The 27,038-nt window shown below is 38.2% G+C and overlaps 1 protein-coding gene across 6 annotated transcripts in view; it reads left to right on the top strand.

Moving 5' to 3' along the window:
* LRBA (LPS responsive beige-like anchor protein) overlaps positions 1-27,038 on the top strand; it is a 423,407-nt gene that overhangs the window by 278,831 nt on the left and 117,538 nt on the right. For all 6 annotated transcript variants that reach the window (XM_075421117.1, XM_075421115.1, XM_075421113.1 and 3 more), the window contains 4 exons: positions 5,141-5,258; positions 6,812-6,914; positions 8,824-8,939; positions 12,419-12,531. In XM_075421117.1, the coding sequence (XP_075277232.1) occupies positions 5,141-5,258; positions 6,812-6,914; positions 8,824-8,939; positions 12,419-12,531 (450 nt within the window). The remainder of the gene's footprint in view (positions 1-5,140; positions 5,259-6,811; positions 6,915-8,823; positions 8,940-12,418; positions 12,532-27,038) is intronic.

The following is a 27,038-nucleotide window of genomic DNA, read 5'->3' as shown; positions in this document are numbered from 1 at the left end:
TTAATTTCCAAACAAATGATGTTTTGATTTGTATATCACGTACACAGAAATTATTTCAAAACTGAATAGATCTGTAAACAAAACTAAGTCCTAACTAAATATTAAACTATTTACAGGTCCAGAGGCCTTATGGTATATGAGGCTACGAATTTCAGTTTGTGGTAAATCTGTCTGTCCCCGGCAGCTTCAGATGAAATAATTTTATCCTTCTAGAGCACATCAATTTGCTAGTCAGTGGTTCATGTATCAAAGAGCATTCTGTGAAAATATCAATATCATTGGTTAATATAAATGAAATTAATTTTTAAAGCTGGGCTAAAGGTTGACATCTGAAAAATTGCATTACTTTGCAGAAGAGAAATTTCTGTCTTCCACTGAAATTTCAGGTCATAAGGGCAAGTAATTTTCACAATCTTCAATGGGAACAAGTGAAATATGAACTTCATTGTCACCTAGCCCCAAAGCGATAAGATAAAATGAGCTGATACATCATTTGCTGTGGTTTTATCATCTCCTCTAGTAATTGGAAGAGAAAACATTAGAGTCCTTAACCAACCCCCTCCCCAGTCCCTTCACCACCCACACCCAGGCATAAGCCATTTTGCTCTGATCGATACAAAGGTCACAGAGTATTTATTTATTTATTTAAATTTTTTCTGTTGTGTAAAACTGTCTAGTGGAACATTAAAGTAATGAATATGTTTAATTGAGTTTGTCACACATGAAAATGCTGAACAGCATTGTGTAGCAGACTCACAGGAGGGACTGGATGGGAGACCTGCTACTGTTTGCCTGTGGGTTTCGGTGGCTGATTGTATAAATATCTGAGATTTAAAATGAACATCTTGTTCGTTGTTCTCTTGAGAAAGCTAAAACAAACTTGTAAGCACTATGATTTATTGAAGAACATTTGGATATTTAAAATTATTAGTAATCTGATCTAATTCCCTATTAGTTTAGCTGTACTTGGATGTATTTAAACGAAGAGCAGAGTAAGACCCTTTCAGTGTGAATCCGGCAGCCAGGAACTAAAAGTACCTGGACAGTAGGATCTGACGACCCTCAGTTGCAGGGCTGAGATTGTGGTGGAGATCCAGATTCCTCATGAACAGAATCAGGATTTGTAATCGCCAAGTGCTGTAATTTTGCCTTCCTGAACAAAAATGACCAATTCTGCTGCTAGAAGAATGTATTTATCGATTTTATCTCTCAACTGCAATCAAATTTAAGCGCAAATTAAATGCTTTATTTTTTTTATTTGGTGATATTTGTTTTGGGGCTTGTTTGTCTAGTACATCATAACTTTTTTTTTTAAATATATAAAAGTACATCGGATTTTTAAATAAGCTATTTAGTTTTTAGTTTACTTGTGGCAGTTAAATTGGCTGGCACATTAAAGTAATATAATTATTCAATTACTGTTTCAGTTCTGTAACCCATTTGCAGACTTAATTAATTCCAGCCTACTCACATTTTCAAGATCGATAGTACTTTTCTCTAAAGTAAAATAAAGTATATGATAGCTGATTGGTTTGCTTAAAAGGTAAAGCAAAATGTTTGTTTAGTCTTCAGTAAAATACTACTTTTCTAATATAGGAAGCAGCTGTAGTGATGGTATCTTCTAACTGTTGCGTGTAATCTTTTACAAGAGACTTTGTTTATGATCAACATTCAAGGAAGGTTTTGAAGAAAAGGTAGGGTGGGACATTTGTTTTCAAACCCATAAAATGTCAGAATAGCTTCCGAGTAAGCATTTTAATGTTGGGAAATTAGCTGATACACAACTGTGGATTATGAAGAGAGGACTTCCTTATGTATCATCTTAACTTGTGATCGGCACCGTGCTACCTGTGTTTTCATGAAACTCTTGTTTCAAAATCTCTTCAAAGTGGAAATGGATATTCTTTACTTACTAGTTGCTTGGGGAGTTTCTTCCAGCTGTGCAGCATTGGGGCCTGCAGCATGAGTGTGAGGACTGATTACAAGTTTAGATCTTCATTTCTATTGAAGGAAAGAAGGCACTTCATGCAAAGGTGGAAGCCATTTTGCATTTTTAGTAGTGTTGTCATGCCGTCTGTTCATCTGGTGTTGCCAAAGTCTAATCACAGAAGAGTTTGTCTAATAAGATTTTTGGAACTGTAGAACTTTACAATTGGATCTTTTGTTTATTTGAAGTATTTTAAAATTAAATGGTAAACTGTATAATTTGTCTTTCCTCCTGTAAGGTGCAGTATCTTTTGAAATAAATGAAATGTGCAGTAGATTAAACTTCAGTCTGATGTGTTGAATCAACTGAAATTCTATAAGCACTTTTTCATGTTGGGAAGGTGGTACTATTTGTGCAGATTAGATTAGATTGTATACTGTCATTAGTCTTTGCTCCAAGAATTGTTCCAAAACTGGTGGTGACAAAAGATGGAAAGAAATGAGTCATTTATAAATTCAGAATGTTGTGCAGTAGTATGAATAAGATAGTTTTTCTTAAATTCTTAAGTAGAATTCTGTGTTGGGTGGCTTATGGGTGAAAACAGGCAAGTGCAAAAATAGTTTTTGAAAGTTGTGATTCTGATAATATCAGAAGTGGAAACACCTATTAAAAAAATTAAAGAAAAAATCCCTTTGCCAGAATAAAAATGCTGAATTTAATTTGAAGTATGACTCAGTTTCTGCAACGAGGAAGTTCTATTAAAATCAAATATTTGACAGGGAATAAAAGGTTGGATTGGATTTTCATAAGGAATACTTAGCAATACACATGAAAGAAATGTGTTTGTCTTCTGGATCTTTCATCTACTATAGGTGGTGTGATGAGCGCGGAGCAGTGATAATGATGCAGTTTCTATAGCAACTGGTTCCTTGGCGGGCTAGACCTCTGTCTAGGGTGCTGTCAGCGTGCCTGGAGTTTCAGAGAACAGAGTGTCCCAAAGACGGTCTGCTTCCACCTAATCCAGTTTTAATTGAACTCCAGAGACTTTGAAGTGAAGCTGCAGACCAGGCAGACACTATTCCAACTTGAAATGAAGGCCTTACTCAGCTAGGCTTCAGCTGCCTTTCACTCCTGATAACTTCTGTTAATGAGTGGTTTAAGGAATTGTTATAGTGGTGACTGGTAGTGTTTCTGCTGTAAATGCTGTTATACTGAATTCAATAACTTCATCATAGCTGTACAAGGTGCACAATGTAAACCACCTCTGCTATTTTCAAGCTGGTGCTTTTCCTTCCAGTTTTGAAGAAGTTGTATGCAGCAAGCTTTTGGCCATGTGCAGGGTTTCCACTGTCAGAAAAAAATGCTCACTTCACAGGGTAAAAGTAATAATTATTTGACTTCCTGGTTTTACTCCTAGTATCCATGTAGTAAGTGTTTGAATTTGCAATGCACAGACTGATAGTGACAAGCAGGCTGTTGTGTTTTATTTGTTACTGCAGAAAAGCGGAGGTCATCACCTTCCTGTCTCAAAAATTAATCATTGAAATTACAAGCTCCAATTTAAAGATCGTAAAGTGGATGAATACCAGCAAAAGTACTATGAGATTTTTGTACACAAGCATTGCAACTTTGTCTCCTTTGTTACCTCTTTTGATGTTGTGCTCTTTAAAGGATATTTATATGCATGTGACAAAAGCCAACTGCAGTGGTTCTGAATAGCCCCACAGAATTATACAAATCTGCCAATTAGTGTGAATGTGTTATGGATGTGGTATGGAAAGTGTCAGCGAGGCCCAAATCTGTTAGTTTCCCAGTTCCAGAAATGATTAGCAACCATTGATAATCTCTGGTCCTTTCATCACATTTCTGGATTTTTGTATTGGAAGAATTATTCTTTCTTTCCTTCTCTTTCTGTGTGTGGGAGAGCCTTGGGAAAGAAATTGTCTGTGGCACTTGTACTGAGGGGCAGATAAGCCATTAAGTGAAAAGAAAGAAGGTGTGGGAGATGGTTTGCTTTAAACATTCTGATCTTATGTGCTATCTGCTTTTGGTTTGCTAGTCGTCTTTGCTTTTAATTCACAAAGGTGGTACAGTATTTTATACTGTGTTGTGTAGTGCTTTTATAATGGTGCTTCTGCTCTGTGCTAAAAAAATGCAGGTTATGTGTGAATGTGTGCTATATGTGAGGCAAAATCCTCCTTTGTTAGAAATCTATAAACAAGTGGTTGGGTTCATTAACAATCTTTGTTATGTTAAAGGCTTGAATTTCACTTTGTATTTTTTTATACACAATGTATTGCTCAAGTGAAATTGTAGTAAGTGATGTTAACCAGGATTATATCTGAATCTCCTTATCTGTGATGGATTTCTAAGTGCTTTTGTATTTGCTAAAATTGACAAATCTCAGATTTTCCTTTGCTTATGGTTTCTTAATGTGAGGCAGAGAAGTGCCGAATCTTGCTGTCCCTTAACACTTACATAATTAAGCTTTGAAATGAAAAGGAAGAAGTGAAGCAACAAAGAAACAAAGTGGCTGAGGACCGAAAATGGGATTAGTTTGAATTGTGAAGGCAGACTAAGCATCTCTGTCTGTCAGATGGGATGACAGGAATTGTAACAAGTTACTTTGACAACCGCTTACTCCATAGAGAGATTATGCTGAGTTCATTTGCAGGTTTGTGTTTAACCTTAGCTGACAAAATGATACTTAACCTCTTATACAGTTAACCTTTATAGTTCCAGAATTAATGAGTGTTGCCTTAACGATAAATGTAAGGAACATTTTTTTCTGTAAAGACATTTTTCTTGCTTATTTGCCACAGGCCTGTTATTACAATGCTAAAGTGAGTGCAGATACATGTAATGGCACTAGTAATACATTTCAGAATATGTTTTTATGCTTTGTTGAAGTGCCAAAAATTTCATAATGTTTCTGAAACGCCCTTGGTTATGGAAGATAGGGAGTTTTCTTTAAAGGAAAAAATACAAGCAAATTTTTAAAGACCTTGACATTAGTAGTTGAATTTAGAACTTCAGAAAATCCACTATAGGTTCATAGCATGATTTGAAGATTGAGCATATTTTAATTTTGCTGCAGGTTTTGCTCGTAATTGGTAGAATCCATGTCTGTGATTCAACCAGCTTCTCTTTTGCAAGATATTACCTATACTGACAACAAATTTCAAACATTCTCTCTCTGTGTCTTTCTACTAGATTCTGGCATATACAGAAGGACTCCATGGAAAATGGCTCTTTTCAGAGATTCGATCTATCTTTTCCCGACGTTATCTTTTGCAAAATACAGCACTGGAGATATTCATGGCAAATAGAGGTACTGTGAGTTTAGAGGAATGGCAAGTGTTGATCTGGGGACATGTGCATTCTGTTTGGCTGTTTAGTCATGTCTTTTTTGGTATGGATTTGTGTAGATAGTAGAAGGGCTTGGATTAAGTGTCCCAAAATTTAAGTTGTTATATTTTTGCAATTTAGTTTCTCCTTTTTTTTTTTTTTTCCAGTGAGTAATTATGATCAAACATGATAACTGGGAATTAGGAATACCTCACTTTCATTTATATCCACATGTTTTTTTCGCATTCTCTGGAAACTCTTGCTTAAGGCATACCTACCTCTGATCTGTTATGCATGAAGGGGTTTTCTCTGTCCCTTTGGAGGCTTAATAGTTGTAAGTTATGTACACCACGAACAACATAATGAAAGAACTTCACTACCAGGTTGGACCAGTGAGTGGTATACCTTCATGCCTTATTTCTAGTAATAATTTCTTTAAGTTAGACCCTAGTGCAACTCTAAGAAATAAATGTGGCTTTACCCTGTTTATGAACCCTTTTTTCAGCCTCCCCTTTCTTCCGTTCGTTTTTCAGACACACGTGTTCTGTTACAAGTCACTCAAAATGTCTCAAGTGCATTGAGACTTGAAGAATGTTCTTCTGCTATTTTCTCCCCCTAAATTTTATTTTAAACCAGTTATATGATGTCTTTCCACTTTAAATTTAGATTTTTCAGGCACTTTTAGTGCTTTTATGCTGATAATGAAATTTTGAAAAACAAATTTTGAAAACTGTATACAAAGATACAAAATAAAGTAGGTCTTAAGGTGACACTTTTAAAATGTAAAACATTGTTTTGTTGATGATGTGAAACGTTGTTGTCCTGAAATCAGTGAATGTTTCATGGGATAACATGTTTTATGCATTAGTATGCTAGTTGAAAAGGTTTTGTTCAAGCTTAAAATGGTCTCTAATCTTGAACATGGCTGGTAAGTATTCAGAAATGTATTTTGCAGAGCATTGCTGTGCATCTCTGAAGTGCATATTGTCCAACAATATTAGTCATGTGCATAAACACTTCCATATTTTGTAGTGGAGCCTGTCGTTGTAGTCTGTGAAGTCAGAAATGTCCACTGGTGATATCATAATTAGATTGTTGTTTACATTTTGAGGTTGCTATTTCATCAGTGTCGTTGAATGTTTCAAACAAAATATGAAGATAATATTTTGAATAATACATCTTGAAAATATTTAGAAAGTAAACTAGTAAATGTGTGATGCAATTAATATATAAACCCTTTTTTTATCAGTTCTAGACAGTCAATCTGTGCATATAGGTTTAAACTCTATTCAGAAAGGAAAACAAAGGTAGACCTTGTAAGATTTGTAACAGCAACAACTTCTGTTGTAACTCCTGTTAGTGGTAAATCAAAGCAGCTCTGGAAATTATAAAAAAATGTATCTATAGTAAATTGAAGGAAACATGTCTAATTTTTTACCTGTTCAGCACCTAAGCTTAGGGTTAAATTTTATTGGGCCAGAATGCCTAAAATAAAAGGTGTAAAATCATGGCATATTTCAACTCTTGTGTTCGCAGTGGGTGTCATGTTCAACTTTCCTGACCAAGCAACAGTAAAGAAAGTGGTTAACTGTCTACCTCGGGTTGGTATTGGTACTATCTTTGGACTACCTCAGACCAGGTATTTTATAATTTGAGCTAATTTTATCTGTTCTAAGAGTTCTTTTTTCATCAGACCAGCCTCGATGGTTTGATGGTTTTTTACACCCCCTGTTTTACAAAACATGCACATCCTCAGTCTATCACTTCTGCATGGTATTTATGTTGTGTTTGTACAATAAAAACTTTTGGATTTGAGATTTTTTTCTGGTTTCTGTCTCTTATAGGGAAGATAGCTTCTTTTTGGCAGTGAGACTCAATCAGTTGCCCTACTTAAGGAAAATAGGTTTCCTTATGCTTGCCAACTTACTAAAATTTAAGGCTGATTCAAGACTGGTTGTAGGACTGATTAGCTTTTATGGCAGTGTTGAATTATATTAGCTTGACTGTAACATCCTTGAATCATCTGTAGTACTTAAACATAGACGAAAAATGATCGTTCCTCATCAGAAGGATATTGTAGTGATGTGTAGAACAATATAAGCTGAACAGCATGTGAAAGATTGTTATCGTGTGCTTGCCCATTAGCTCTGGAAGACATTGTTCAAATTTTACATGCTGAGAAATGAGTATTGCAATGTGCAGCTGTGTGTTTGGTTCTTAAAACTGAAGAATACGATTCAGTTTGCTACATCTTTTTTAGCAGAAGGTTAGGGCTTGATTACCAGGTATGTTCTGGACAAAACATAGCAGCAGAGTTCAGTGTTCACTGAGGCTGATGGAAATAGAAGTTTCTGAGGTACACCCCATCTCTAGCTGGGTTGGTTCCCTCTTGTATTTTCATGAACTATAAACTACTTTTAAGTAGATAAATTTATAAATTTTTCGAAGAAATGGCAACCTTTAAGGAATATTTTGATTGTTGTTATTTTAAATTTTTATTTTTTAAAGATTTCTGTGCACAGAAATGGCATTAAAATAGTTGGGGATGTTTTCTGTTGTGTCTTGTAGGGTTTTTTTTTTAATCAATTCCAGAAAAAAATTTCTTGAATTGCAATTATAGCCACTCTCTAAGAACTTAAGTAATTCTATTCACAAAAGCAAATTATGTGTGAAAATTTTTAAATATGTGTGAAAGTGTAGACATATTTGTTCAAATTTTCACATCAATTTATACTAATAAATTTGTTTACAATATAATGCAGTTTATTAAAATAAAAAAACTCAGTTATTGTACCCGTTTCTTTAGTTGTTTACTAATGCCTGTAAAGATTTGTTAATAAAACTACATCTAGATTTTTTTTACCCCTAAATGATGTGGCTCTGGTATTTGCAGATGTTTTTATTGTGAACAAAAGAGTCTTGAGAACTGTATGATAAGCTCTTCTCTGCTTGATTTATCACTGCAAGGAATGACTCTATGGTATTCTTACACAAACATTAGGAAATCTGGCATTAAATTCTGAAAATTTAATTCAGTTATGTATGACTGACTCGCCAACACTGCCCAGAATTTAAATCTCAAGAGGATGGACTTCATAATGAAGTTCTATCATCTTACATTATTTTCCTGTGTTCTCAAGGGATTTATAAACCTCTCCTAAAAGATGACTTTATTCTTATGTGAAATTCTAAAGCTCATGGAGTTTTCTTATTTAATGGTCTACCATCACTCTAAATCAACGGTAACATATTTCTGTAATACATCAAGCCTTCATGGAACAGCTGAATTTGCACAGCTGCAAAGGTTTCTGTTTGAAAGCTTTCAAATCATGACATGTCCATCTGTCAGATGTTTTAAGTCTTTTGTTCTTAATAGATTATGAAACTTTTAAAAATGAACTTCAAGCATCCAAAATAGCAATTTGATCTCCAGAGAAATCTAGTATATAACTAGTAAAAAGAATATGTACAGCTGACAGTAAAATTCAGATAGGTAAAATGATAGACCCACGAGTTTTTCTCATTATTTTTTCCAATTTGTTTTCCAGACGCATTTCTTTGGCTAGTCCACGACAGATTTTCAAAGCTTCCAATATGACCCAGCGATGGCAACATCGAGAAATTTCCAACTTTGAATACCTGATGTTTCTAAACACTGTAGCAGGTAACACAAATTACTACAATGACTCAGAAAAGGAATTAATGGTTGTACAGTCTCAACAGACATGTGACATTATTAGATTTTGCCCTTTTAAAAATTAACTTTTTCTAGGCACAATTTTCTCCTCAAGAACAACTTTACAAAATCATCCTAAATCAGAGAATCACAGAATGTTAGGGGTTGGAAGGGACCTCTGGGAATCTAGTCCACCCCCCTGCCAAAGCAGGGTCACTTAGAGCAGGCTGCACAGGACCTCATCCAGACAGGTTTTGAATATCTCTGGAGAAGGAGAATCCACAACCTCTCTGGGCAACCTGTTCCAGTGCTCCATCACCCTCAAAGTAAAGAATCTCTTCCTCGTGTTCAGATGGAACATGGAACTTGTAACTTATTGTGCTTTAATTTGTGCCTGTTGCCCCTTGTCCTGTCACTGGGCACCACTGAAAAGAGTTTGGCACCATCCTCCTGACACGCACCCTCAAGATATTTATAAGATCCCCTCTCAGCCTTCTCTTCTTCAGCCTAAACAAGCCCAGCTCCCTCTGCCTTTGCTTATAGGAGAGATGCTCCAGTTCCCTAATCACCTTCATAGCCCTTCTCTGGACTCTCTCCAGTAGTTCCTCATCTTCCTTGAACTGGGGAGCCCATACCTGGGCACAATACTCCAGATGGGGCCTCACTAGGGCAGAGTAGAGCCGGAGGAGAACCTCCCTCAACGTGCTGGCCACATTCTTCTTAGTGCACCCCAGGATCCCACTGGCCTTCTTGGCAACCAGGGCACACTGCTGGCTCATGGTCAACTTGATGTCCACCAGGACACCCAGGTCCCCCTCTGCAAAGCGGCTTTCCAGTAGGTCAGCCCCAAGCCTGTACTGGTGCAAGGGATTGTTCCTCCCCAGCTGCAGGACCCTGAACTTGCCCTTGTTGAACTTCATCAGGTTCCTCTGCACCCAGCTCTCCAGCCTGTCCAGATCTCGCTGAATGGCAGCACAGCCTTCCAGTGTATCCACCACTCCTCCCAGTTTTCTGTCATCAGCAAACTTGCTGAGGGTACACTCTGTCCCTTCATCCAGGTCATTGATGAAAGAAGCTGAACAAGACTGGGCTGAGTACTGACCCTGGGAAACCCCACTAGTTACAGGCCTCCAAGTACAGTCTGTGCCGCTGATGACAACCCTCTGAGCTCTGCCATTCAGCCAGTTCTCAATCCACCTCACTGTCCACTCATCCAGCCCACACTTCCTGAGCTTCCCTAGGAGGAGGTTATGGGAGACAGCATCAAAAGTCTTGCTGGAGTCAAGGTAGACAGCCTCCACTGCTCTCCCCTCATCTACCCAGCCAGTCGTGCCATCATAGAAGGCTGTCAGACTGGTCGAGTATGATTTCCATTTGGTGAATCCATGTTGACTACTCCTGATAACCTTCTTTTCCTCCACTTGTTTGGGGATGACATCCAGAATGATATGTTCCATCATCTTTCCAGGGATGGAGGTAAGGCTGGCCCGCCTGTAGTTCCCTGGGTCTTCCTTCTTGCCCTTTTTGAAGACTGGAGTGACTTTGGCTTTCCTTCAGTCCTCCAAAACCTCTCATGTTCTCCAGGACCTTTCAGAGATGATGGGGAGTGGCTTAGCAATGACATCTGCCAGCTCTGTCACCACTCATGGGTGCATCCCATCGGGGCCCATGGATTTGAGTTTGCTTAATGATCTCTAACCCGATCCTCCTCGACCAAGGGACGGTCTTCCTTTGTGCAGGCTTTCTCTCTGTCTTTCCTAAAAAAGTCTGTAGCCGTCTATGACAACATTCCAGTCATGTGAGCTGTCCCACCATGTCTCTGTAATTGCAATGAAATCATGGCCCTGCGACTGCACATAGATCTCTAGTTCTTCCTGTTTGTTCCCTATGCTGCATGCATTGGTGTGGAGACATTTCAGAGGGGTATGTACTTTATGTACTAAATGTACTTTATTCATAATTATGTTTATGTAAAAACAGAGAGGCATGTAGTTCTTAATGCTGTACTGAACTGCATTTGAAATATCTCTAAAGTCAGAATATCTTGACTGTTGTGAGAGGACAGGATCTACATAGACTGTCTGCTCTATTTAGGAGAGTCTCAGTATTAGTAACTTCTTTGTCCCTTAGTATTCGAAGTTTTAATAATCAGAAGTGCTATCCTCCCTAAATACTGCTGATGCAACAAGTTCTCCATAGAACTGGAACTCTCTGGGAAGTCTCAGCTGGGGAGCAGGATATTCTTGGAGCCAATAAATACTACTGTTACAAGATACATGGTTGGTCTTGGACAAGAGTGTAGTGCCCGGGTCACTAGCTCTGCTGTGTCAGGACACCATTCATCCATTCCCAAATCCTAATTCATACCCCTCTATGGTTGTCCTAACCCCTCATTCTGTAAATGCTAACCTTTATTTCATTTAACCCATTTTACCGTGCTAGCTTCTAACCAACTCGAATTTGGTTTAGTAGATGGAGGCTAATTGTTAGGTCTCATGACCTCTCTTTTATGTTCCAACATGGTTTGTTCTCAGAACAATTTAACAAAATTTCTCTATTTTCAGCTCTTTTCTATGGTATTGACAGTATTGAAAGGTCCCTTAATTCGCTATCAGGCTTGCCTCTTGCTAACTTGATTGATATAACAAATGCCTCTGCTCACACTAGTTAAATTTTATACAGATGGTCAGTTTTGCTTCTGCACAATACCGTAAAAAGAGACAGGATCTGTGTAAAAATGATGCATTTTAAAATTATAAACCAGGGTATGTGGTGTATGTGTATGTATGGTATATGATTATTCTGATTGAGTATTTTGTTTTTACTGGAAGAAAGGTATTATTTCCATCTTACAGATGCGTGAAAGTGCACAGGTGAACCTGAAACCAGAACTGATTCTCTGTTCTGGTAAATGTTGGCATATCAATAATGGTCAGTGGTCAAGGAAGAATTCGCTTCAGAGCGAATTCTCTGGATGAAATGGTTACTACTTGCATAATTTCTCAATCTAAAATCTTCAGCTGCTTCATTCAGCTTTCCCATATTGAATTTAGTACAATATGTAAAAATATTGGTTTAATTTTCAGTATCAACAAAAGTAATTGCCTCTCCATTTTTTGAAGTGTTTCACCTTAAAGAAAAAGAAGACAAGATGACATAAACAAGGAAACGAGAGATGCATAGAAAATGAATGGATTTAACTGTCACTCTTACTGTATGCAAAAGAGTTTACAATTAAAGTGAAATGCACTACAATGTTTTGGATTAAATACTAGCAATTTGTGCACTTTTTCATTGTCCTTTTCAATAAAGCAAAGTAGAATATTGAAATGATAAAAGATATGAAATAAATCACAGTTCTTTTGAAAAGCTTTTAAAGTTATATTGTTGTATCTTTAGAGGTTGGTATTTTAGTTAAATATAACTCTTTTAACTCATGGTGGGGTTTTTTTGTTGTTGTTTGTCAGGTCGAACTTACAATGATTTAAATCAGTACCCTGTCTTCCCTTGGGTTATCACGAACTATGAATCAGAGGAGTTGGACCTTACCCTTCCTAGCAACTTCAGGGATTTGTCAAAGGTATTTGTCATCAAATATACCTTTTTTTCTCTTCACTATTTATCCCAGTAGCTTTCAGTCTTGTAATGTTTTCTGCTGTGCTTGATACCTTAATGTTAAATGCACAGCCAGTAACACTGTTCCGTTTCTATGTGTGTATACTGATAATATGGATCAGACTGTGAACAAATGAATTATTGATCTATTCTTACAGCTTCTGATTGTATCAATTTAACAATTGTTAATGGAAGGTGCTCTTAGTTGGAGCATATGCATTACATTTAATTTCAAATTTTTATGAAATTAGGAATGCTGAGGTTGCTAAAGATTAAAAATTAGCCAAACACTTTTCTGTTTTTCTGATGAGAATAGGAAAGTCTGTGATACCACTATATTTTAAGTAATTTAAAATCTGCCCTTATTTCCATAAGTAGAAACTCGTTTTTTTCACTTCCTATGTGTATCCCCTTCAGGTATGCTCAAGTAATGCAGTTGTCCTTTGTCAGACAGATGTCAGTTTTTAACAGCTTTTCCAAACAGCTCCTTTCTGGCAGAATAGCCTAGTTTTTCTGAAGTTCTTTCCCAAAACAAACATAGAAGATGCAGTATTATACAACCTGTTTAAATCTTTATAGAATGTGATTATTCTCTTTCAATCTTTTCCAAGAAAGGAATATTTTATTTTACAAAGTAGAAACATGTCTCATTTTATCTACAAAGACTAGGTGCACTGATCTAAAAGCTGGCTGTTATGGGAAATGATTGGCAGATGAAGCAATATAGGTAATTAGTGGAAAGGTAAAGAACATACTGTAAGTATAGCTTGTTTTTTTACAGAAGTCTTCCATACAAATTGGTAATTTCATAGAAATAAAAATCCTAAAAGTAAGGCAGTTTTTAAAAGTTCCTGTTTTCAGTTTGCAATTGCTTAAACTAAACACAGGTCTGTAAAAATTTCCAGAAAATTAATTTCTTTAGTAGAGATTTAGTATTTTAACCTTAAAAAAGGTACTGTATAGTCATCAAATATATATGCATGTATATATGTGTGTATGTTTGTGTATATTTGAAGAGTATACCGTACCTTTTGTGTGTATGTATATATGTACAAATAAAAATAATGTTTTTAAGTCCAAAGCAGAGATATACTGTGATACTGTCATTGTAACATTTTCTAATAGTGCTATTTAATCTAAGTCATGAACTCTATGCTTTTTCAGAATGTCTGACTGACACAAATCCATATTTATGGGTAAACATACCCAAATTTTATATTTTAACAAATCTTTAAAAGCTAAATAATATCTTAAAATAACTTCTTGTTGTGGAATTTAATAAATGCTTTTGTTAATAATCCCCAGGCCAAAAAATACCTGAAGGTAGTTTACAACTAAAAATACCTATCACCAACCTAGACTACACTTGTGAATTACACTTGGGTGAAAATGGAAAACTTATGAGTAAAAATCAGTTCTGTGTAGCTTGAATTAGTACATAAATTAAATGTATTAATAATTAATAACTTCCTTGATTATGATGGGATTTTTGCAACCTCATTTTCAGTTAACGTTTGTTAAATGACACTTCTGCATTATATCATGTCATTGCTAAAATAATTCAAGAGAATAAAAAGGATTCTCCAGCTGCTATACTTCTGAGGCATCTCCTTTTAATTGTATATTAATTTGTAAACTAGTCAATTCAGTCAGCGCTATAGTCCTAGTCTTTCTTCCTCCACCCTGAAATAGAACTAAGTGCAGGGTAGACGGATTTTTCCTCAGTTTAGGTTAGGTGCCACTCTTGCCTCCATTAAGAAATTGAATAGTAAACCTGCCTTTTTCTATGTGTTTTTTTTTTTTTTTTTTTTTATTAACAGTGACTGGTTATATGGATTTCTCTGTTAATGAAAGTAGTCTTTGAGGATTTCTAAGCACACTTTAAGTTCCGAGGGAATCTTTCCATTCCTGTTGCTGAGAGAGGACGTTACTTAGGGACATTACCAAGTGGACATTACTTAGGTTGTATCTATATCTATACTTAACCTTCTCAATCATATGTTTGAAAACTATGAACTTGATACAGAAAATTATTACAATATTAGATGTTAGTCATACTGTGAAATGAGTAGAAGGGTTTTTATTAATATTATTTAAGCCTGTAACATGATATTCTTGGGAGCTTTTAATCTTTGCCAGGTGACAGAGAATTGCCCCTATTGTTAGGGAATAGTAAATATTTATACATATATGTATGTTTAACATGCATTTTCCCTTATGTTCTATTAAATGTTGTTGATCAGACAGTGCTTCTTGATTTCTAAAAATGTAACTGTTGTTCTGGATGAGTGCCAGTCCTTCCCATATACATGATTAAAGTCTTTATGCCATACCTGTTTCAGATACAGCAGTTTTGGCTACAGTTCAAGTTTTGGCTACTGTTTAGGCATTTCTAGCAGTATCAACTCTGTGTAGTTTAGATGTTAAACTTTGTGTGAGATGATGAATTCATGGCAAATACCTGAAAAACCTTGCTAATGTTCAACTATGAAAATGTTTGAATGTCATATGTTTTTGTGATATTTTCATTGTAGTACTGTTATCTTGGGGGTAATGCTTCTAAATAAGTGCTAATTATGTATGGTAGCATGTCTATGCTTTTGCTTTGCTAAAGGTTTTAAAAATATTTGGAGATATTTAACTTTTTACATGGTTTTAACAGTCTTTTAATAGTCTTTTACTTCATTTCTTTTCCTTATCCACATCCAGAAACACATCACAATTTAGTGCTCCTACTGAGTAAAGAAAAGGAAACCTTTGATTTTGGTCTGGCAGAGAGGATGTCAGGTCAATAGTAGCACTTTTTTTGGTAGCTAAGAAAATTAAAAATGTAGATTTTTTTTTTTCTTTTTGTTAGAAATTGTAAGTTAAGGTTAGGTATTACAAAGTGTCAAATATGAATAACAGTTTTGTTAATATATTAGCTAGAAGTCCACAGTTAGTACAGATTTAAAGAATTGCAGTGTATAGGTTAAACCAACACTTTATTTAAGCAGCTTCTTATGGCACTGTTTTGAACATCAGTCACACAATGATAAACCAAAGCAACTGAAATGGATTGTGGTTAATATTACTGTCAGCCTGACGAACGTTCCTGACAAATGCCAGGAGTGCACTGCCAGTCTGTTACCCTGCTTTGACTCGAGTGTTTATTTCTGAAGAGGTGACTATGGTTTGGAATGAGTATTACGTATTGTATTTATAGCTGCATATATTTTATTTATACAACAGAGACAGTTTCCCACCAGAATGGGACCCATTTTCTGCATTACTTATGTTATTCAAAAGCACATTTTTTTTCCTTTATTCAGTGGAAGCAATAAATTGCATTGTGTTTCTGGACTTGGGTAAGGAAAAAAAAGTAAAAATAAATGGAAAATACTGAGATATCAAAGCATGATTTCATACTCTCAAAAGTTTGTTACACGGTTTTGCTGTTGATCTTGTTGCAGGTAGCTGTTGATAATTTTTCTTTCATAAGGCACAAAATTTCTGTAAGATCGTAAACTGATACTACTAGAAGAAGAAAATTATGCCATTCTTAAATCTTCTTTTATCTTCACTATAGCTACATGTGTACATAATAATATTTTAATTCTCATTTTTATTTTCATGTAATATTTCCTAAATAATCATCAATTTTATAGCAGCTGTTATGTATGTCATGACTTCTTTTCCAGTCAAGTGTACAAAAGCAACAAATAGCTCTCACCTTCAGTGAAGTGAGGTGTTTAATTTGGTATGTGGGAGCCAGTGATATCAAACACACTTTGACAGGAGAAAAGTAATAGAGATTTTTTTACTATGAAGAACTGGACTACTTTTGTCGTTCTAATGTAAACTTCACTGTTGACTGTTCTTCAGCATGCCAGCCTGAATTCTGTAGCAGGATGCCTATATCAGGATCTCAAATTCACTGCATATATAACTTGTGCTGTGTATTTTCCCCTGCGAGGAAACAGAGAGGGATGGGCATGAAATTTTCTTAGTTATCTCTTGTTATCCCTTGGCAAAGAGATAGAAAGTATTTTCATGTGTACCTATTGTACTTTTGCAAATGTTTTAAAGAAATTTTTTTGTCTTGAGAGGCATTAAAACTTGTACAGGCATTCTTTGAACCAGTACTTTTCATGTAGGAAATGAAAATTATATTTTATTCAGCTCATGCTCTGACAAAAATCAGTGCAGATTACTACAAGTTAAAACTGATAAACTCACCAGACAGACTCGGTGTCCTTCTAAGCATTAAGCATGTTCTAAAATTGGTCACTAAAAGAAGGTGAGAGGAACAGTGTGAGAACTAACAATAGCAGATGATTACTTATTTTAATAGGCAATTACGTCTGGAATTTAGGCACTGAAACCTATGATGCTTGACACTGCTGAGCTCAGCATCTGTCCTGGTTGCCTTATCACTGGTATTTTGGGCAGTAAATTTGTCATCTGTACCTGTGACAAAACATACCACTTAATTAAAAAAGTGTTGCAAAGCCAGACAGGATAAGCTTGGAAGGAAGGTACAAATATTTTTTCATTCAGGGTGGTTCATGTGAATCTCTGCTTAAAAGAGGACATTATAGGAAATAAAATATTTTAAACTTTGTATCAGAATCCCTGGCAGTTAAGAAAAGGTCCTGTATATTTTCTAGAATTTTGGATCACTTCAGGAAATGGTGGTAGAGATACCAAGACCAGCCCCCATCTACAGTCAGCCTGAAGCAGTGATATCTGAAAAGGAGACATATTTTTCATTTGTTAGTCTGTTATGAATTTTTATATTCTTAGTAGAAAGTATATTTATCAGATTCTCTTCATTATCAGGTAACAAGTTACCAACTTTTCTTTGTGAAATACAACTTGCGTCTTCAAGGAGAGGGACACTCCGTCCTCTCTAAAATTGTATGCGGAATAGGGAACAGTTGAGACAAATTATTACAGAAACTGGTTTATCACCTTGCTTTAGAGGTACAGTTGATCTCCATACCTGTTTGTGCAAAGAGGTTGACAGATCTAGACATTTGACATAATTGTGTTAAAAGAAACTTTTAGCAGAAGGTAAGCATTCAAACAGGAAGCAATACTCTGAGCAATACCTTCATTTTTAGGGATGCATGTGTTGGTACCATTTAGGAAACCATAAAAGGGCAAAATCTAGCTGAGAGAACAAAGATCCTTTCTTCCCAATCTGTCGTCTTTGAGTATAGAGAGCTAAAAAGGGATGGGGAGACAGAATTGTAATTGTGATTGGGTTCCTTGGTTGTGATATGAGAACTCAAAAGTCAAGTGCCTCTCTGAAGAAAGCTGTGCAAGAGTATGAAGTTCTCTTGTTCTCATCCCAGGACAGTTCTATAATTTTAGGACTGTTATGGGCTTTCTTTGTTTGGACCAAAAAGTCTATTGTGGAATTAGAAATTGTACCAACTAAAGTGCTGAGTAGTCTTTTATATTCCCATGAAAAGTTTTGGTTTAATAACGTAAGTTTTTCCCATTTCTAAATGGGGGGAAAGTGATATTAAGACTCTCAGATGCCAGTAACCCTCAGACAGATTCCGTCGGGGACTTTTGTGAATGATAAAATTGGTCAATTATCCTTTCTGACAGCTGAGTCAATCTGTTGTATCACCTCCTTTAGCACATTTGCCAAAATTAGGACACAAAGCTGCAGATGCTCCCATGGGTCTGTTTTCTAGGTCCCAAGCGTGTTTTTGCAGCACCATGGTCAGGTACCCACCCCGAGCAAGGCCTCCTGTCTGCCAGCTTAGGCGTGGGTGCCTCAGCACCATGGACAGGGACCTCCCTAGCCAAATTCAAACAGTTCTGTTGAAAAGCAGGAACGTAGCCACGGGGAAGACTTGTTTATTTAAAAGAAGTAGTTACTTCACTGTCTAGCCCGACTTAGACATGATCCTTAAAGACACTAAACTGTTGACTGCATCTGAAACAATTCTAGCTCTTGGATTTTAGTATCAATGTGTGTTTGATACCTACTTGTTTCACTTTCAAAGACAGAGATTTTTGTGCTGATGTGTTGGTTTGATCTTCAAGCAGCACCTATCTCAGCACCTTTTTCAGAATAAACATGTGACTTCGATGCGTGTTTAGCCGACTATTCCTCCACAACTCTCATAGAGACCTCCTGAGACTGAAACTTCACCCAACTACATCTCTGAAATGTTTATCAAAACATACTTCCTGAAATCCTGCTCTTAGTCTAGATAGAATTTTTAAAATATTCTGGGAATTTCCATTGCTCTATTACAGTGTCATAACCATCCTTACATACTTTTTACTTTTTTTCCTTGTCATTAGTTGGTTATTCTCTGTGTCAAACCGTCTCCTCTAAAGAACATATTAGTGGATGATAGAGTGCATCTCTGCCATTCTTACTTTCTCTTCCCTGTTCTCTTCTTTTCCCACCAGAGGCTTATTTTTTTGAAGTCACGAGAAGCATACTCTTTGCACTTCAGATGCATATAGCAATTTCTAGGATCATTTAATTCTTCTCAAACATTTTTTAAAATTATTTATTTAGAATTGGAGCAAAAGCCAAGTTTATGGAATCAGTAACAATCATTTTTGTAATGAGCCTAATGATCTTCTGCTGCCTCAAGAAGGAGTATTGTTTGGAATGTAGAAATGCTCAAAGACAAGAAAAACAGTAACTCAGAATTAATAATGAATGTTCAAAATGCTGTTGTTAGTTTATATCTGTGTTATTGTCCATCCTGCTCTTTTTTCAATTGAGGTGCCCTCAATATATGTCATCTTCTAATTCGAAGTGAGCTGAGGGAGGTTCATGACCTTTCAAATGATCACAAGAAACCATGGGGCACATGTCTGGTCATAAAATACACTAGCAATTAAAATAAAGTAATTTCACACACATGTCTTGGACCATAGACATTTTAAATATGTGGTTTTTGTCTTCCTAATGTAAAGTGAATGTTAATCTCTTGATACAGTCTCTCTTCCTTTTTATATTCATACATTTGAACTCCAGCAGATTATGAGCTGCTACAGCATACATCTGTGTAATTCAGATTTCCAAACAAGCACGATGGTGGCTAAGTTGAAAATTGCACTCATACTGGAAATGAGCATGGAATTTATCTCAGCTAACTGGAGCTGTCTAAAAATGAATTGATCAAAATCCTAGTGGCAGGAAGCCTGTTGAGGACAAAGGACAATCCAGGTATAAATATAATGCTCAGAGAAAATAAGAGCATGGTAAAATCATAACAATGATAATCTTTGCTTAAGGAGGAGTTTAAGGTGATTCATAAAAGTCTCTTGATTAGTCAGCCATCATCTTCAATACCATCAACAGATTATTGTTGACAGAAAGTTTTATCAGCTTGCTTTTCATCTTCTTTTTCAGATTACTATATATGCTGAACAGTATAAAGTACAGAAAAGACCTTTGGAATGCCAGTGACCATCCCACTTTTAAAATTTTTTTATAACACAATGTGATCTGGTAAATTTCATGACTTAATTTCTCATAAATAGGATCTTTTCAAAGAAAGCTTGTAAGGACTGGCAACTATTTAAAAAAGCGTGTTTACATAAAAAAGCTCCGTGGTTTTAGTATGTATAGAGTATATTAAATTTATTTTAGAAAACATTGAGATAAGAGCATTACGGAATTTCATCCCATATGCAGTGCATCAGGAAATGCCTAGGGATCCTGCATTTGATAAAAATGCTGATCACAGTCAGCTGGTTATGCTTGTCACTTAGTTAAAGGAGCTGCTGGGCAAGAGTTGCCTGCACCCTAAGCTGTGTATGCAAGTATTAAACGAGGTGGCTGGGAGCCATTTATCTGTGTTTCTTCACTAGTGTAAATAAAGAGATATATTTAAGCACAGAAGTCATTTGCATGTGAAAGTAACTGCAAGATTGTTGTACCAGAGTGCTCTTGACTGGCTTTTATTGTATCATGTGCACCAGCATGGGTGGAAAGATACTGAGTCATTTAATATGAAGTCGTGAGATAGGAGCCAGTTGAGAAGCTCATCTAGCTCAATATATTGCCTCTGTGAACAGACAGTAGCAGGAGCCTAGTGAAAAAAGAAAAGGAGGCATGTAGAGCATCATCCTTCCCTTCCCTGACATTTTTTGGGTATTTTTGTGCGGACCATATGAAGTCTTGCTTGCTTTCAACTCTTGTCTACGCTTGAAAATTATAGCTATGAGTGTAACGACCTGCCAATTCAAAAGAGGAAGGAGCTTAACTAGATTGAACCTTAACAAATATCCACAGGATGTCTACTCAACAAATTCAGCAGAGATGTGTGTTGACTTTAGTGATTGGAAAAGAAGGCAGCACAACTATGAATTTTTCTGATTTAATGTCTTCATGTCAAAATCTGTAGAGTACACTTACTACTACTCATAATTATTGCACAGTTTCAATATTACGAATACAAAAAGTGTTTGACCATAGGAGTCCTTATTTGACTAAGAAACCACATGAAATTCAAGTAGCTGCTTGAGTTGAAGTTCTCAAAAACTGTGTTATAAATAACTAAAATATGATTTACAATTAATAGTGAAAAATAGTAAATCAGTTTAGAACTGGAGGAGAAATTATTGTGTATCACCTAAATGCTTATTGGGGAAGAATGCAGAAGTTCCATCAAGTTCTGTCCCTTTGGCTTCAGCCACATTTTCACATCTGAATCCATAGTTCCCCCTCCTAGCCTAGTCTTTGGTGTAGGATTTGGGCATCTGCTGTGAAACCAGTGCTTTTGGGAATTAATTGGTGAGGATTGTTTTCCTCCGTGGTAGGTTATTTCCATTTTTTAAATCTTTCTCGGAGCAGCTCAAGGACCAGTTTAATTGATCAATGAGGGCAGTTCAAACAGTTCAGCAGATAGTTGTGTTTCTGGTTTTCTTTGGGATACAGTTCTCTAATGAATTTGAATTAGATATGGATTAAAGGTAAGATGTCCTTTAAAGAAGATGAGGGAGTTGCAGGACCTAATTTTAAGAAAGCAGTACTCAGTTGTTTGAGAGGGAGAATGATGAGTTCTAGCAGTGAGTGAGAATAGGTTCAGAGGGGAGTATGGCGTTTTGCGGCTGTTCTCAAACACAAAAATGATGGATGAAGGAGTAGTGATCTACATTATATGAGTTTATTCCCAGATATTTCCCAGTTGACCTAAGTTAATAAAGTTTGGGTATAATTAAATCCTCGCATCTCGTCTTTATATATCTGTCTGGGAAAAAGAAGTTTTACTCAGGATCAGGAAATCCCACTGACAGTATTACAAGTATTGGCTAGTTCTGGGTGTTAATTGTGTGTTGTTAATATGTAAAGTAACTAAACAAGAAATCCTCTGAAAATACAGTTGTGGTTAGATTGCAGCAGAGTATGCACCACTTGGCATATTGATGACAGTAAGAAGACTAACACTGGAACACTGAACACATTTCAGATAACTGTGAATACATTGATAAGTGGGCAGGCTGCAGAGAAATCTTAAGACTGGAAGAAATGCCTTTAAAATGGAAGACCCGAAGAGCTCAATTTCATTTGTTTATTAAAAAGTCTAATTGTAGTCTATCTTTATATACAGAAAATACTGGGTAAGTAGAGACTCTGTGATATGTCAGAGAGAAGCTTAATAAGATTTATTTCATAACACACCAGTAAATTCGTAGACAAACTGAAGTACCTATTTTTTAGAATGATTACACATCTATCAGTTGAAAAAGCTTCCAAGAAAAATAGCAGATTGTCCATGTACTCAAGAGTCAGATGCCTTTCTGGAAAGCAGGTTGGCCAAATACAGCTCATGCTATAATTGAGTATAAACAGTTGGGCTCAAAATCACGTAATGGAAAGGCATTTAATGGCTAGTCATACAAACACAAGGCTAGATGAGATGACCTAATGGTCCCCCTGGTCCTTTAAGCCCAATAAGTATATGAAAAATATCAGTAATGAAAACCAGATAGTCATCTTGAAAATAAAATGTATGAAAAACAAACATCATACTTGGCAAGGATGCTACAAAACATAATTCAATGATACAGACAATTGTATTCACAGGAATCCAAATACCTGGTTGGATGTGGATAAGGAAACAGTATAAGAATCACAAGGACAAGCATTTTTTCTTTTTGTCTTTTTTTTTAAACTTCCTTTTTTCCTTTTTTATTTTTTCATAATGAAGTAGTTCTGAAATACAAATTTCAAAGAATATATCTTAATTAATTTTTAAATCTTTCTGTTTGCACCAGTCAGCATGGACTTAATTTCTGGAACAGCCTACTTTTCAGAACTCACAAGCATTTGTATAGATCTCCTGATTTCCAGTAGTCATTGTTAAGATTGCCATCTTCACCAAAGGAGGTAACAGTTAACAGTGAAGACAAAACTATGATATCTTGACTGCTTATTGTTTGCAGTAAATAAATGCAATTTACTGCCATAGTACTCTAGTTTTTAATGGATTTTGAATATTAATGAGTTAAAAACTCTTCCCAGTGTTACAAAGGATAGGAGACCATCAAAGTGGCAATGTTTGTTTTAATAACAGAAGCCTGTGTAAAAGCTGGTAACAAAAGGCAGCATGGGTAAGAACAGGGTATGTCTGTTTATTTCAAGTAACACTATTTTAAAGATGAAAACACATTAGATAGGCATAAAAAGTACCTCTTTTTCTTCTTAAATATGTAACTATAAATAAACATAATTCGTTCTTTATAAGACTTCTGTCTGCCTGTGTTAGGTCATGAGCAATTTTGCAAAATGTATGTATTCTTGAACATGAGTGACAGAGTCCAGGAGACATTCTACCCTATGTGGAGGAGCAGTGAGCATTCTGCTTTCTTCTGTTGGGTGCACAGTATGACAGTATCACAGTATGTTAGGGGTTGGAAGGGACCTCTGTGGGTCATCTAGTCCAACTCCCCTGTCGAAGCAGGGTCACCTACAGCAGGCTGCACAGGACCTTGTCCAGGCGGGTCTTGAATATCTCCAGAGAAGGAGACTCCACAACCTCCCTGGGCAGCCGGTTCCAGTGCTCCATCACCCTCAGAGGGAAGTTCTTCCTCATGTTCAGATGGAACTTCTTATGCTTCAGTTTGTGCCCATTGTCCCTTGTCCTGTCACTGGGCACCACTGAAAAGAGTTTAGCCCTATCGTCCTGACACCCACCCTTCAGATATTTGTAAGCATTTATTAGGTCCACTCTCAGCCTTCTCTTCTTCAGGCTGAACAAGCCCAGCTCCCTCAGCCTCTCCTCGTAGGAGAGATGCTCCAGTCCCCTCATCATCCTTGTAGCCCTCCGCGGGACTCTCTCCAGTAGTTCCTCATCTCTCTTGAAGTGGGGAGCCCAGAACTGGACACAGTACTCCACATGGGGCCTCACTAGGGCAGAGTAGAGGGGAAGGAGAACCTCCCTCGACCTGCTGGCCACACTCCTCTTAGTGCACCCCAGGATCCCATTAGCTTTCTTGGCAACCAGGGCGCACTGCTGGCTCATGGTCAACTTGTCATCCGCCAGGACACCCAGGTCTCTCTGCAGAGCTGTTCTCCAGCAGGTCCGCCCAAATCCTGTACTGATGCATGGGGTTGTTCCTCCCCAGCTGCAGGACCCTGCACTTGCCCTTGTTGAATTTCATCAGGTTCCTCTCTGCCCAACTCTCCAGCCTGTCCAGGTCACACTGAATGGCAGCACATCCTGCTAGTGTATCCACCACTCCTCCCAGTTTGGTGTCATCAGCAAACTTGCTGAGGGTATACTGCCTTCATCCACGTCATTGATTAAGAAGTTGAACAAGACTCAGCCAAGTACTGTCCCCTGGGGGACACCACTAGTTACCGGCCTCCAAGTACAGTCTGTGCTGCTCATCACAACCCTCTGAGCTCTGCCATTCGGCCAGTTCTCAATCCACCTCACTGACCACTCATCCAGCCCACACTTCCTGAGCTTCCCTAGGAGGAGGTTATGGGAGACTGTGTCAAAAGCCTTGCTGAAGTCAAGGTAGACAGCCTCCACTGCTCTCCCTTCATCTATCTAGCCAGTCATGCCATCGTAGAAAGCTATCAGGTTGGTCAAGCATGGTTTCCCCGTGGTGAATCCATGTTGACTACTCCTGATAACCTTCTTTTCCTCTACTTGCTTCATAATGACCTCTAGAATGAGTTGCTCCATCATCTTTCCCGGGATGGAGCTGAGACTGAGCAGCCTGTAGTTCCCTGGGTCCTCCTTCTTGCCCTTTTTGAAGACTGGAGTGACACTGGCTTTTCTCCAGTCCTCGGGCACCTCTCCTGTCCTCCAGGACCTCTCAAAGATGATGGAGAGTGGCTCAGCAATGACGTCCGCCAGCTCCCTCAGCACTCGTGGGTGCATCCCATCGGGGTCCGTGGATTTGTGGGCATCCAGATTGCTTAAGTGATCTCTCACACAGTCCTCCTCAACCAAGGGTGGGTCATCCTTTCTGCAGGCTTGCTCTTTTACCTCCAGGGCCTGGGATTCCTGAGGACCTTGGCACTGAAGACTGAGGCAAAGAAGGCATTCAGTAGCTCTGCCTTCTCTGCATCCTCCGTCACCAGGACACCCGCCTCATTCAGCAGCGGCCCCGCATTATCCCTAGTCTTCCTTTTGCTGCTGATGTACTTGAAGAAGCCCTTCATGTTGTCTTTGACATCCCTTGCCAGATTCAGTTCCAGGTGTGCCTTGGCATTCCTCATTACATCCCTGCATGCTCTAACCACATTCCTGTATCCTTCCCAAGTGGCCTGTCCCTCTTTCCACATTTCATGGACCTTTCTCTTCCACCTGAGCTCTGCTAGAAACTCCTTGCTCATCCATGTGGGTGTCCTGCCTCTTTTTCTAAATTTCTTTCTCACAGGGACGCACCGCTCCTGGGCATGGAGGAAGTGATGTTTAAACAGCGACCAGCACTCTTGGACCCCTCTGCCTTCGAGAGCCCTGACCCACAAGATTCCTCCCAGTAGCTCCTTGAAGAGGCCAAAGTTAGCTCTCCTGAAGTTCAAGGTTTTGATCCTACTTATCGCCCTGCTTCCTCCACGCAGGATCCTGAACTCCACCATTTCATGGTCACTGCAGCCGAGTCTACCTCCAACCTTCACATCCTCCACCAGTCCCTCCTTGTTTGTTAGTACAAGGTCCAGTAGAGCACCTTTCCTTGTTGGTTCCTCCACCGCTTGAATCAGAAAGTTATCTACAATGCTCTGCAGGAACCTCCTGGATTGTGCGTGCCTAGCTGTGTGGTCTTCCCAGCTGGTGGCGTGCCAGGGTCAGCAGTGAGATTGACAGCCCAGCTCAAATGTGTCTATAACAACGCACGTAGCATGGGCAATAAACAGGAGGAGCTAGAAGCCATTATACAGCAGGACGGCTATGACTTGGTTGCCATCACAGAAACGTGGTGGGACAGCTCGCATGACTGGCATGCTGTCGTGGATGGCTACAGACTCTTTAGGAAAGACAGGCCAACAAGGAGAGGTGGTGGATTTGCTCTGTATGTGAAGGAGCAACTGGAATGCATTGAGCTTGGCCTGGGGGCAGATGAAGAAGGAGTTGAGAGCTTATGGGTTAGAATTAAGGGACAGGCTCATACTGATGACATTACAGTGGGTGTGTACTACAGGCCACCTGACCAGGAGGAGGAAGTTGATGAGGCCTTCTACAAGCAGCTGCAAGCAGCCTCACAGTCAAAGGCCCTGGTTCTCATGGGGGAGTTCAACCACCCTGACATCAGCTAGGAAGACCATACAGCTAGGCAGGCGCAATCCAGGAGGTTCCTGCAGAGCATCGATGATAACTTTCTGATGCAAGTGGTGGAGGAACCAACAAGGAAAGGCGCTCTACTGGACCTTGTACTAACAAACAAGGAGGGACTGGTGGAGGATGTGAAGGTTGGAGGTAGACTCAGCTGCAGTGACCATGAAATGGTGGAGTTCAGGATCCTGCGTGGAGGAAGCAGGGCGATAAGCAGGATCAAAACCTTGGACCTCAGGAGGGTTAACTTTGCCCTCTTCAAGGAGCTACTGGGAGGAATCTTGTGGGTCAGGGCTCTCGAAGGCAGAGGGGTCCAAGAGTGCTGGTCGCTGTTTAAACGTCACTTCCTCCATGCCCAGGAGCAGTGCATCCCCCTGAAAAAGAAATCTAGCAAAGGAGGCAGGAGACCTGCATGGTTGAATAAGGAGCTTTTAGCAGAGCTTAGGTGGAAGAGAAAGGTTCATGGAATGTGGAAAGAGGGACAGGCCACTTGGGAAGGATACAGGAATGTGGTTAGAGCGTGCAGGGATGCAATGAGGAAGGCCAAAGCCCACCTGGAATTGAATCTGGCAAGGGATGTCAAAAACAACAAGAAGGGCTTCTTCAAGTACATCAGCAGCAAAAGGAAGACTAGGGATAATGCGGGGCCGCTGCTGAATGAGGCGGGTGTCCTGGTGACAGAGGATGCAGAGAAGGCAGAGTTACTGAATGC

This window comes from Opisthocomus hoazin, chromosome 5 (assembly GCF_030867145.1).
Source record: "Opisthocomus hoazin isolate bOpiHoa1 chromosome 5, bOpiHoa1.hap1, whole genome shotgun sequence".
Taxonomy (NCBI): domain Eukaryota; kingdom Metazoa; phylum Chordata; class Aves; order Opisthocomiformes; family Opisthocomidae; genus Opisthocomus; species Opisthocomus hoazin.
This window is presented reverse-complemented; position numbering and strand designations above follow the sequence as displayed.